The following is a 12,612-nucleotide window of genomic DNA, read 5'->3' on the forward strand; positions in this document are numbered from 1 at the left end:
GACTAGTTTTGTTACTCATGTTGTAATAATGTGAGAAATTGTGTACATTTATGCATTGACCAGACCAAATATTAGATTTGCAAAATGTGGATATTTAGGAAAAACTGACAACAATTACTCAATAGTTTTTAAAAGCTCTACATATATATATATATATACATATATATATATATATATATATATATATACATATATATATATATATATATATATATATATATATATATATATATATATATATATATATATATATATATATATATATATATATATCTCAACCCTTAAAGAAATGGACAAAAATACAAAAAAGTTGCTCAGTAATGCAGTTTAATCATTACAACTTCATACTTTAAGATGCTCAAGGTCACTGCTCAATGTGATGTACTTTATACTTCAGAACACATCTGCTGCACAGTCCATAGATCTGGCAAATGTTCTAAGAAGTAGTTAGTGCCAAACTCCTGTTGTTATAGTTGCCAAGTTTGTCTCTCTGTATTGACTTTCAAACATAATATCATTGAAGAAAGTACAGAAAAGTATATGACATTACATTTTTAAATTGAATCTTGAAGTCTTTTATTTTAATTCTTCCATCTACTTTGGAAACTTTCTTTGTATGTCATTAAAATATAATATAAATCGTGGAATAAATCATAAACTTAATTTGGTCCCTGGCTCCTTTTCCTAATTTAAAATTTTCTTGTTGAGAGGCCAAATTACTTTTGTGTTCATTTTAAAAACAAGCAATAGATTCAACTCTGTCTTGATTGGTCACAGTGAGTTACATCAGTTTTAGTTACCGTAAATTTCGGATTATAAGCCGCTACTTTTTTTCCACGCTTTGAACCCTGCGGCTTTTACAGCAGTGCGGCTTATATATGGAATTTTACTGGATAACGGCCCCTGGGGGGCGCTCTCTAGCTGTAAACGTAAAAGTGAGACAGACGTGGGGAAAGATTCTGCTCTGAAGAATTCACTAGTTTTGATTTTGAACGATCATTTTGCGCATCATGAAATGGATATGATGCAGTTTTTAAGATAAAGAAACAGAAAGGAAACAGAGCAGGGGTCGGCCTTTAACACGCAAAGAGCCATTTGGACCCACTTTCCACATAAAATAAAACACTGGGAGCCGCAAATACTTTTTGACATCTAAAATGAAGATAACACTGTATAATAACAATAATGTAACGGAATAATGTAGGTTTTACTTTCACGGACAAGCCTTCTACACGTGGAAGATAAATATGGCAAAAACAACTTAAGTGCATTAAAAAAATACAACTCACCAAACCGCTGCATCATGCATCGCGCTGATTATGTGATTATGTCTACTCTACTCCGCAGTTTCTTTAAAAAAACAACAACAAAAAAACTCGTAGCGTATCGTTTAATCCCAGGTGCTTATTCTCCATGTGCCTAAGCAGTTTTGAAGGTTTCATTGCCGTATTTGCTTTTCCCGTATGTTACGTAGAGCGGACTCTGTGCGTGAGAGTCACCTGTAGCGACAAACCCAGATTTTAAGTAGGCATTGTCTGTTAAATTTATCTTTCTTTTTCTTGGAGGTCGTAGTCTCCTCTTCTGGCTCCTCAGTTGTCCTTTTCCCCTTTGTTAAAAAGATCTCCAAAGACTTTTGTTTTGGCTCATTTTCACTCGCTTGTGGCTCTACTTTTGTGCGTCGTGTCTGATGTGTTATACGTGATACGTCACCGCGGAGACAAGAGCAGATAATATACTTGCTACTACATCAAATAGATTTCTGTGGCGATTTCCAGCAGGATTTTCATGATTCATCTACGGACGAGCTTATTAGTGTGTCATTAGGGACGGGCCAAAGTTGCTCCTGACCCCTGTGCGCACAACGTCTGAAAATCAGGGCTCTTTACGCAGGACTGTGAGCTGTGTCTGTGTTAGTTCCCAAGCCACGCAGAGCCGCAGTATAAGGCTGAAAGAGGCGCATACGGCTCCGGAGCCGCGAGTTGCCGACCCCTGAAATAGAGCCACTGCACGTGAGCTCGACATCAATGAATCCAACTTGGTCAATGTAAAAAGACGACAAAAGTTTTCAGAGGAAATAAAAGCAGATTTTCCGTGTTGGTGCAGCTTTATTTTCTAAACCTGCAGATGTGTTCATCCCGTGTTGTTGTCGTGTTGGTTCCAATTTTCAGGCACAGTTTAAAAAAAGCGTGTCGGTGCACCGTCTTTCTGTGTAAATATCTCATGTTACAATATGAAAACCTGCGGCTTTTATTCAGGTGCGGCTTATATATGTACAAAATTGATTTTCTCTTCAAATTTAGCTGGTGCGGCTTATATCAAGGTGCGCTCTGTAGTCCGAAATTTACGGTAAGTTAAAATAACCAAATATGTTCAACTTGAAAACCCTTGAATATTATCTGTAAAACTAATGACCAGGAATCTACAAGTCACATCAAGTTATCCCATTTCAAGAAACTATTAGTATTAAAATGAACAACTCCTCACTGATTTATACATGACATCTTTTTCAAAATGTACTGGTGAAAAAGTTTAATACCTGTTACTTTCTAACTCTATGAAAATACTGATAGTAGTATACTAAAGTTTTTCTTCTCTGTCACAAACGCGTATGTTTTGAGCACTTATGGATTGTTCAGGTTGGTGTGGGGAATGTAAAAAGCCTTATATAGTTGGGCAATGTCTGGGCAATATGGGGGATTTTTCTCCTTGTATTGATCAATCACATTTTTTAAAAATGTATTTAATATGACAGATTAGACTAAAACCTAGCTAACATAATTATACTGAAGATTTTACTAAATACAAGGATTTCCACTGCATTAAAAAAGTATTATGTGCATAGCCTTAACAATAAATGTCTCAAACGTGTAAGCTTGTAACCTCTTCATGTCCTGTGCATGTGCGTGTGTTGGGACTGAGGGCAGTGAAGAATAACTGGTCTCACTGTGGAGCAGCTTCTGTCTGAGGACGTTTGTGTCACTATGACAACCTCACAAGACCCTGATGCCGCGTTGCACCGAATCTGCAGCTGAAACTGACTGAAACAGCTAGTGCTTTTACTGGGTTGATCTGTGTTTTTGTGGTGAACAGGTCTTTTTAGTCTTCATACTCTGCACAAGATGATGTGCTCTCACCTGTGGTGCTCGGTCTGTGGTCTGATGGATCTGGAGGTTTCGCTGGAGGTAGGGGCCCATTTCTCTCCTCTAGAATGTCCTGTACACAATGTGCATGATTAACTTAGTTTACAAACAATGTATTTAATTATCCTTAATATCCAACCATAAATAGGTCAGAATCATATCAGTAAATTCATACTTTAGTTACAGAATCTGACTGCACTTGTTTTTTCCATATCAGTGTTTCTAAAGCTAATTTTCAAAATACTTTATAATTCAAATCCTGCACTGGTTGTTACATGTTTGAGTAGTCTTGGCTTAAACTTGGTTTGGTTCTAGTTTAATCCAGTTTTAGGCATTGTCTTCTTCTGATGTAGTTCATTTCTCATGAAAGAATGAATGAAGAGCTGTATCAAACTTTTGTCTGGTTCTGTATTCAGACAGACACAGGCTGAATAGGTTTATGTCACCTTCTCTTTATCCTCCTCTTCTTCATCGACAAAGGCCAGAGTCTCCCAGTTGTGTCTTTGGCCCTGGCTCTGCTCCTGCAAACAGTCGCCCTGGAAAAACACAAGCTTTTACACCTCCAAGAAAATAAATGTGTTCTTAAAATATTTGTACTTGCATGAGCTAAAACTACTTTTATACAAACTGCTACTGTCCAATTAATCTACCTCTGCCTTCATCGTCATGTTGTTGTGTTACTGCCATAAGTACCTCAGTAGTGTATATGTTTACACTCTGAGTATTTGCACTTTATGAATTGAACTCATATTGTCTTGCACTACAGCCACACTTACTGTTTAATGCTCTGAATGTAATTTCGTTATTACAAGGACAATAAATCCTTGAATCCTACAACAATATTATGCAGATCAGATGGAGAGATATTATACTATGCAGACACAGGGAGAACATGCAAACTCCACAGAAAGCATATGTTTGGTCCAGGAAAGAAACCCAAGAGCACCTTGCTGCGAGAGTCTTAACCACTACACCGCTGTATCACTCTTATTTCATAAACAGTATCACTCACTTGCATTAGCAGCCGCCTCTCTGGGGACAGCCACCAATCACAGAGCGCCAAAAGCTCCACTCTATCGATGCTGCCCAGAAGAATCATAGAATCTGAAGAGACACAAGTTAAATAATGAAAGGATTAATGCTCTGGTTCAACAGTTATATTACCAGGAGCTGTGTGCATCAACACAACACATTTTCATTTAGAAACATCAAATTAAACTGATAAATAATGAGAACTTTGAATATTTAAGAGTTAATGGCTTTGACTGGAATGTTCCAAATCTGGCATTAAATCTATCTCCATGGAGGCAAGCAGGTCAAGTCAGATCTGCGGAGTTGAATGCCATACTGGACATTCAATATATCGAAGAAACAATATCTCCATGGAGACTCCTCAGCAAAAAAGTTAGTGCACCTTTAAGAAGACAAGGATTGACACAAAAGAGAACTGGATTATCATGCACATTTTTAAAGATGATTGTAAAGACCATTTTTGTCTCTACTAAGCATAAATGCCAACATCGTGACAAAAATGTTATGTTTTTGTAAGACGTGCAGTAGTTTTAAATGCTGTTGTTTTTGTTGTTTACCTTTTGAGTCGACCAGAGGTATTGTTTTCAGAGAGGTGGAGTCCAGCAGATGTTTGACCTCTCTGTATGTCGAATGAGAGGAGATAAACTTCACTTTTCTCACCATGATGTCTTCCACAAAGATATTGTACTGGCTGTGGGTGAAACACACACATTACCCTCAGAGTAATAATAGAAATCCACCCAGTTCTATTTAAATGTGAGCAGTTCAAGATGTCAAACGACTCGACTGGAGCCTCAGTCTGAGTGAATTACCTGGCGGCACTGAGCTGCAGTTTAATGACAGGTTTAAGATTTATGTGACAGAGCAGAGGGGCACGGCTCTCGGCTCAAACCACACAGCCATTTTTCACTTTAAATTCGGTTTAATTTTCTGTTATCAATCTTTTTTTTTTTTTTTTTTTTCAATAAAAGTTTGAGCATTTGTCATCATGCAGGGAGACAACATGTATGTCAAAGGTGGAATGTTTTGCAGTTACTATGGTGACACAATGAACACATTAACAAACACAGCCTGATATTCTGTTTTAGATTGTCTGAAACTCAAGAAAAAAAATACAAAATGGATTTAAACAACACATTTTCAGGGGTGTGTGATCAATACATTCATCGTCCCGTTTAGATGTTTGATTTTCAACACAAACGTGAGTGGCTGTGTGTCTGAATGTCCACACTATTCCCTACTTAGGCCACTATTTAGGGGTCGGGCCCTTTTTAGTGGTGTCCGAATGGCCAGTTGGTGAAAAATAGTGCGCTCAAAATGTCCTACAATGCACCAATGTATCAGCGGTCACTAGAGTGATAAATAAAGGCCGCAATGCATTGCAAGAGTCGGAAAAACAACGGCAGACAGTGACAACTCTTTAACTGGACACAACATGACTGAATGAAGCAGATAGAAGCGCTATTGATCACTGATTATGAATAAAACACTCATAAATAAACTGCTGCTGTGTAAAGTTGCCGGCGTTAGACACTTACAAACTCTCCTACACTCTGCTATCAATGTGAGCCAGTTCTGTAAGAGAGGTATCAAACTCTGCAAAACCATACAAACCTAATATGTCCAAAGCCAAGCTCGGGCAGGTAGGGCAGCTTCTTGACCTGGATGATGGAGTCGTAGAGGGACGGCTGCAGGCCCTGAGCCACCATGTTGGCCAAGATCACTGCTACCATCATGGGCAGGATGTGGGAGATCTGTCCTGTCAGCTCGAAGCAGATCACCGCAGTGGAGACGGTGTGCGTCACGGCTCCGGTCATAGCTGCTGCTCCTGGAACAGGGACAAGGGTGAAGGGGTGAGGGGTAGTGAGTGAGAGGAGGGGGACAGGAGGAGGAGAGTAAATGTTGAACCAAGCATAATAACTTTTTAACTACAAGTAAAATGATAGAATTAATATGTTCGTCTAATGTACTGTAAGAATACCCAATACTCAAAATAACACTTATCAATTATATATAGTTATTGTGGAGGAGAGAGACTAAGCATTTGGTCAAGAACCCCCACTTTCTCACAGATGGACTAAAGGAATCTATATCAAAAGGATTCTGTGTATTCTCAACAGGGCAGATGACACCCTGAAGCTGAATGCCCATTTTCCTTTTTCAGTACACCGCAGCTTCTTTTTCTTTGCATCCAAAATATTTTATTGCTGTGCTTTTTTAAACCTCTAATTACTTTTCTTTTGCTAAAGAAAGCGCGAGTAAACAATTTTGAGGGTTGCTCTCAAAGTGAAGTAAATTCCCTCTTAATTGCAGGCAGCCAGCCTTTCAACTCGCCGAAGACTGGAGCTGGGACCAAAGTGCCGTGACCGCAACCAGTTACAATTTACCCTTCATATTGAGAGGATGAATAGGTTTAATTCTTATAGTTTTGTTTTGAATTCATAGGAATTCTGATGCCCCACATTCATTAAAGTCACTATATTGAAAACCATTAAGTACTTGTCACAACCAAATCTGCAATTCTACAATAGACACACTGCATTATATAATCATTTTCACTGGAAAACACTGAACAAAAATATAACAAGTTAATAAAGGGCCATTGATACAGTAGTTTAAATCAAATATGAATGATTTGGGTTTGCCTTCTGGTCTCCATGGAGATGTTACTGCTTTGTCTGGAATGTTCCACAGTATGTTATTAAATCTCCATCTATCCATTTCCATGGAGACAAGGAGGCGAAATCACCAGGCCAAGTTACATGTCAGATCTCTGGACAGCACAATCCTGAAGAACAAGAATGGATATTTTTCACAATATTTTTTATTTTAGCAACACATCTAATTGAATACATGCAACACAGATATGTCTTTAATGCCAAACTGTGAAATATTCCAGGCAAAGCAAAAACATCTTCATGCAAAACAGCAAGTGGCGAACCCTCCAAAAGAAAATGTACATATTGAACTTTTAAAGAAATGTAAATATCAAGTGAATACGCAGTAAAAGGTCTCAACACTATGACTTATTAGATTATGAATTATTATGTTTTCAATATATTTTAATTCCCATTGATTACACATTTTACATGGCTACTGTTGAGTGTACATTATATCTCTGTACTGTGAAAATTCCTTTAGTCACATGGAGTCCTGAAAGCTCCTTGTGCCCACACAGATGAAAGAAAAGACAAGAAATCTCACAGAATGGAGGACAGAAATGGAAGACCAAAGTGATGTGGAGGAGGGAGAGAGGAATGGAGGGATAAAGGAGCAGAGGGAGGAAAAGATGGATGGGCTTTGTACAACGACATGAGAGGCACGGAGGGCGGCCATGTTTGTGGGTCAACGCCTGGGACAGTGAAGACGAGCCACATTGACATTTCACTGTCAGAGACGCAACTGAACTCTACAGGCTACAGCTGAGAGGGAGAGAGAAGTAATAGAGGAGAGGAGAGGGGGAGGGAAACGATGGAAAGAGGAGGGAGAGAGGGGCTACAGCTGAGAGAGGGGGAGAAGGAGGAGGAGAGCGGGAAGGAAAAGACCGGGAAAGGAGAGAGAAGCTACAGCTGAGGGGGGGTGGAGAAGGATGAGGGGGAGAAGACGGGGAGAGGAGGGAGAGAGGGGCTATAGCTGGGGGGGAGACGAGGGAAGAGAGGAGAGATAGGGGCTACAACTGAAGGAAGGAGAGAGAAGGAGGAGAGAAAGGAGAGCAAGCTACAGCTGAGCAAAAGAGAAAAAGGGAGAGGGGGGAGAGCTGATGGGGACAGAGAGAGGAAAGGGAGGATAGAGTTGTGGACGAGACAAAACAAGGAGAGGGGGAGAGAGGGGCTACAGCTGATGAGAGAAAGGGGGGAAAAGAAGAGGGAGGATAAGAGGGAATGAGCTACAGCTGAGAAGGGGAGAAACAGAGGAGGAGAGGAAAGGAAAGAGTGGGGGAGGCAGGAGAGGGAAGGGAGAAGGAGGAGAGGGAGCTACAGTTGAGAGCGAGAAAGAGAGAGTAGGGGAGAGATGGGATAGAAAAGAAAGAGAGGTCTACAGCTGAGGAAGAGACAAAGTAGAGGAAGGAGGGAGTGGAGAGATAGAGAGAGAAGGAGGGAGGTGAGAGAGAGCAGGTAGTGAAGAGAAGATGTGAAGGAGAGGGACAAGGAGGAGGCTGGCTTGACCACTATGACTCGAAAAAAGTTTGGAAAGTCACCACAGGTCACAGAGTATAAAGCCCAAAAAAGCAGGGATCACACTCAGTAAAGTTTGTACTTTTTACACTGAAGAATAGTCAGCTGCTTTGAAATAACTTCTCAATAGTTTTATTAATAATATTTTGGAGTAAATTGTAATATTTTCCTATTAAGACTTTAGCCAAATCATTACAGCTTCTTTACTTTTTTTGCTGGACGGCATCGTGTTGGATTTTGTGGAATAAGATAACACTTTGCCAGCACCATGAATAAATGTGAAATAGTGGACTAATTCTCAGAGTCATCCATGCAGTTTTCATTTTTTGTCTAGTATTTAGGCTGTGCGATAATCGAATTTTGATTGAGATCGAGTCATTTCTAATTGTCAATCATAATGAAGATGCTTGGGTCTATTCAATCGAGAGAAAGCGACAGAAAGAAAGCGATTCCTCTGTTTTATAAATATTCATATGTGTTAAACAAGTTGAGACTGAAGTGTGAAGTGTAGAGGAAGGGACTGACCAATGACTGCGTACCCTCCAGGGATGATCCGGTACAGTATCCCATCAAACACAATGCCGTGAGGAAACAGAGAGGCCATGATCTCTCCCACCAGGCGCCCAAACGCAGCCCCTTCACAGAAAAAAAAAGTACAGAACGAATATGCATATCTTGTGGTTGTGTTCTAGAGTTTGATGTGATGATGATCAATGATGGAGCCTACTGGTACTTTGCAGTGACAACACGCAGGGATGTAATGCATATATGTCTGTGGTGGAATGTTCAGCAGTTATCACGGTGGCATAAGGCAAACATTAGCAAACATAGCCAAAAAAGTTTTAAGATTGTCTGAAAATATCAAGTTTTCATGGTCCTGTTTAGGAGTTGTTGTGACTAATCAGCTCGACTTTTGTAATTCCAACTAACTCAGTTCTTTATGGTCAGATTGTGTTAAAAACAAAGCTCAGATTAAAGTCTAATTTGAGTAACAAAGCTTCAGACATCAGCTTCAAAGTATCAGTATAACTCTATGGGAGAATCACTGTTTTTGATTAACCTTGTTTGTTTGGCTTCTGGCTTCACAAATTTGTCATATTAATCTTAATGTTTAGTCCTTCCAACTGACAACAGTCATGTCTTTGAGGTTGAATAATGGCAGTCCTGTTTCATGTGGATAAGCCTAGTAATCACAGAAATATTTACCTTAAACCAGGTCAGCAAAAAAAAAAACTAACCAACATTAGGAACTGTAGACTGTTGTGTTTTCAGGTGAACATAACCTATTGCAATTACACAGCTCATTGGAAACATTTTCCTCTAAACAGTATGCAAATGAAAGTCTCATAATTCTAGATAAATTCAGCGAGTGGTCAAATTATAAGTCACAAAGCAGCAGTTGAAATGAAAACATGGTGAATATTTTAACTCAAAGCTCTGTAAAGGTCACGCTCCAAAACCAAAACAAGATGAAATGAACGCAGCAGCAGTAACAATGATTTATACACTGTTATGTGATCTTGTAATGAGGACATAAATTACCACTGGAGGTTGGGATGAATTATGCAAGAGTCTGTGTCCACAATATCAGTAACAAGAGTCTTCTATTAATTGAATTGAATTAAAATTTAGACTTTATTAAATTTATCAAGTATGGACTAACCGAGTATAAAGACAGGCATGAAGGCTCCTGAGGGAATGGGCATGGTGGTGGCCACTGCAGACATCCAGAACTAAAGAAAAAGAAAGATGAAAGAAGAATTAGCTGAAATGCATATTGGCACCATAGACTGTATAAAAAGTGGACTGAGTGAGTGTGATGTCATCCATAGCATTCAGCTCCAATCAAACGGATTTCATCAAGCCTAACAGTTATACGGGCAAATTTGGAGCCAAGTTTCATGTTAGGAATTCCAACCGTGAGTATCATAGCAACCAAAGTTGAATCCGCTCCCTGCTAAACTTGCACCGGTTAATAAAAACATCCTAAAACCAAAATTACAGGCTTGACAGCAACAGTTACACAGAGAGGGGCAACAGTTTTCCAGTGTGAAGTGAATTGGAGCGAGAGTCAATGGTGCTGGAAGCGCATGATCACTTCCTATTTGGAACATGGCGGCTAGCAGGTTAGCTATGTCCATTTATATCTACTTTGTTTATAAAAAGTGCCATAGAAATAAGGTGAACTGGATTATTGTATTTTCATATATAGCCTATATCAAAAGTCTTGCGACACAATTTTGTAATGTTGATTGAATTGTGTGGTAAGTACATTGTTTTCTTTGAGGTAACGTAAGGGTAAAGATAAGTAGACCGTGGTCCTAAAAAAATCTGCCTTCAACGTCTGTACTACAGTCTGACCTAGCATTTAAACAGATTGATAAGCATTTTCATAGTACAAAGGACCTCCCTGCAATACTGGTTAATAAGTTATAATATTTATAAAACATGAATGAATTAAATGTACATATTTTGACTTTTTATTTAATTCAGATATTTTGCAGAGCCCCTTGAGGTGCCCCTCATCTCTTTTTCAAGGGGGGTTTATATAATAACTTCTGATTAAAATGTATTCATTTCCAAAACAGGGTCCAGGTGACGACTTTCAACCCCTTTCTATCACCTTGACTTTGGAAATTCTAAATAGTCAACAACATTAGATAGGGATGGGAAATACCTTGGGAGCAATGTTGTGGGCAGATTTTAGTTTAAAGTTATACTGTAGCTGTAAATTCTGTTTTAAACTACAGGTTACGAGGTTTGTAAAATGCACCTTACAAAAGCAACAGGTGTTGCATTCAAGTGTCAAATGCTCTCAGTTTCATAACTTATTTGCATATTCAGTTACATTTGTTTTTCATTGGTTTCGTAGATGTGCAGAGGATCTGGATCATGGCTCTCAGTGTTTACAGTGGCCTCCTCCATGTTTCTGTCAGTCCTGGCTCCGCTCAGAGATTCGACTCTGGATCTAATGTCATGTGAGAATGTGTCAAAATCTACTGCTGCCAAAGCACGCCACAGCTGCAGAAACAAACATGTAAACACAGATACACAAGTGTTCATGTTTATGAAAAGGCATTAGACACTAAACTAAGAAGGAGAAGAATACCTGTCTTTGTTAATACAGAAACAGGTGATGTTGGAAACTAAATAAAACAGACAAATGGACATCCCTATCTTGTAATCGGATTAATACTTGATCACAACAACATGTAACTACTGCACTATATCAGGGCTGATTAGGGATAATGATGGTGATGGGACAGAAGGCTGCACTGCAGTTTGATGGATGGTCAATTCAAATGCCAGATGTCTGTCACAGCCTCAGACTGACAGTGGAGTAATGGCAACAGCATTGCTTACGATTTATCATTAAAAGTATCATGTGTTACATATTGATACCTGCAGATGGTCAAACCCTGATCTATAATTGTGATATTAAATTCAAGGTTATCCATTGCTCCGTGTCACCAGAGGAGCAAGTGTCAGAGCGGGTCAGGAGGAATTTGGTGTTCTCATCCTCCAAATCTGCGCGGCTGCGGGAGCCTACCCCCCTAATACTAATTAGATGGCTGCCAAGATGTAGCGTTGCATAGCAACAGAGCAGTGTAGTCCCGGTGCCCAGGGCTCTGTCTGCTTTTGAGAGGAACTGTGTTTGGTCACAGCTCGATGAGTCAGAGCGGGGAACACTGTGGGGGAGGAACCATCAGCCCGGGACGTCCTTGAGCAAGGCACTTCATCAGCCGCTGGTGAGTGGGGGGGGGGGGGGGGGGGGGGGGGGGTCCAGGTGGAGCAGACATGAGTCAACAGGTTCAGTAAAGTTTGAAAAGAAATAAAGATATGACTCATACTCTCAGGCACAAAACATACCATTTCTGAATCAGTTTTATTCAAGGTTTATTTTCAGAGATGCATAACCCTCTATTTGGGCTAGAGGCCAAGATTATAGCTTATCAATAGCATTTTACATAAACTGTCCCACTACAATCAGTAACACATTTTCAGTATGAATTCATGTTTTTTAAGCGCATGTGTCCATTCTTTTAATGTTAAAGTGACTTGTAAAAGTGTTTGTTATATAGACTCCATGTTGTAGAGTACAAACAGCTTTAATAACAGCCCCTGCTCCTGACTCTCTATCAGTCGTAATGATCACCTATGCAAACGATAGAGCCTCAGACTGAGATGCACTCTGTGTTTGTGCTCTGATTGGAGAAGAACGCTGTGACCACATTACTATTCTGTGCATCGCCTTCCTCATCGCT

The 12,612-nt window shown here is 39.6% G+C and overlaps 1 protein-coding gene across 1 annotated transcript in view; it reads right to left on the minus strand.

Annotated features, from left to right (window-relative positions):
- Window positions 1-12,612, minus strand: part of LOC117378313 (chloride channel protein 1-like) — a 41,190-nt gene that overhangs the window by 8,644 nt on the left and 19,934 nt on the right. The window contains exons 13-19 of the mRNA XM_033974902.2: window positions 10,011-10,080; window positions 8,873-8,983; window positions 5,787-6,000; window positions 4,730-4,863; window positions 4,153-4,244; window positions 3,587-3,676; window positions 3,135-3,213 (exon numbers count right to left, since the gene is read on the minus strand). Coding sequence (XP_033830793.1) covers window positions 3,135-3,213; window positions 3,587-3,676; window positions 4,153-4,244; window positions 4,730-4,863; window positions 5,787-6,000; window positions 8,873-8,983; window positions 10,011-10,080 — 790 coding nt within the window. The remainder of the gene's footprint in view (window positions 1-3,134; window positions 3,214-3,586; window positions 3,677-4,152; window positions 4,245-4,729; window positions 4,864-5,786; window positions 6,001-8,872; window positions 8,984-10,010; window positions 10,081-12,612) is intronic.

The sequence above is a fragment of the Periophthalmus magnuspinnatus genome, chromosome 11, assembly GCF_009829125.3.
Source record: "Periophthalmus magnuspinnatus isolate fPerMag1 chromosome 11, fPerMag1.2.pri, whole genome shotgun sequence".
Classification (NCBI taxonomy): Eukaryota; Metazoa; Chordata; class Actinopteri; order Gobiiformes; family Gobiidae; genus Periophthalmus; species Periophthalmus magnuspinnatus.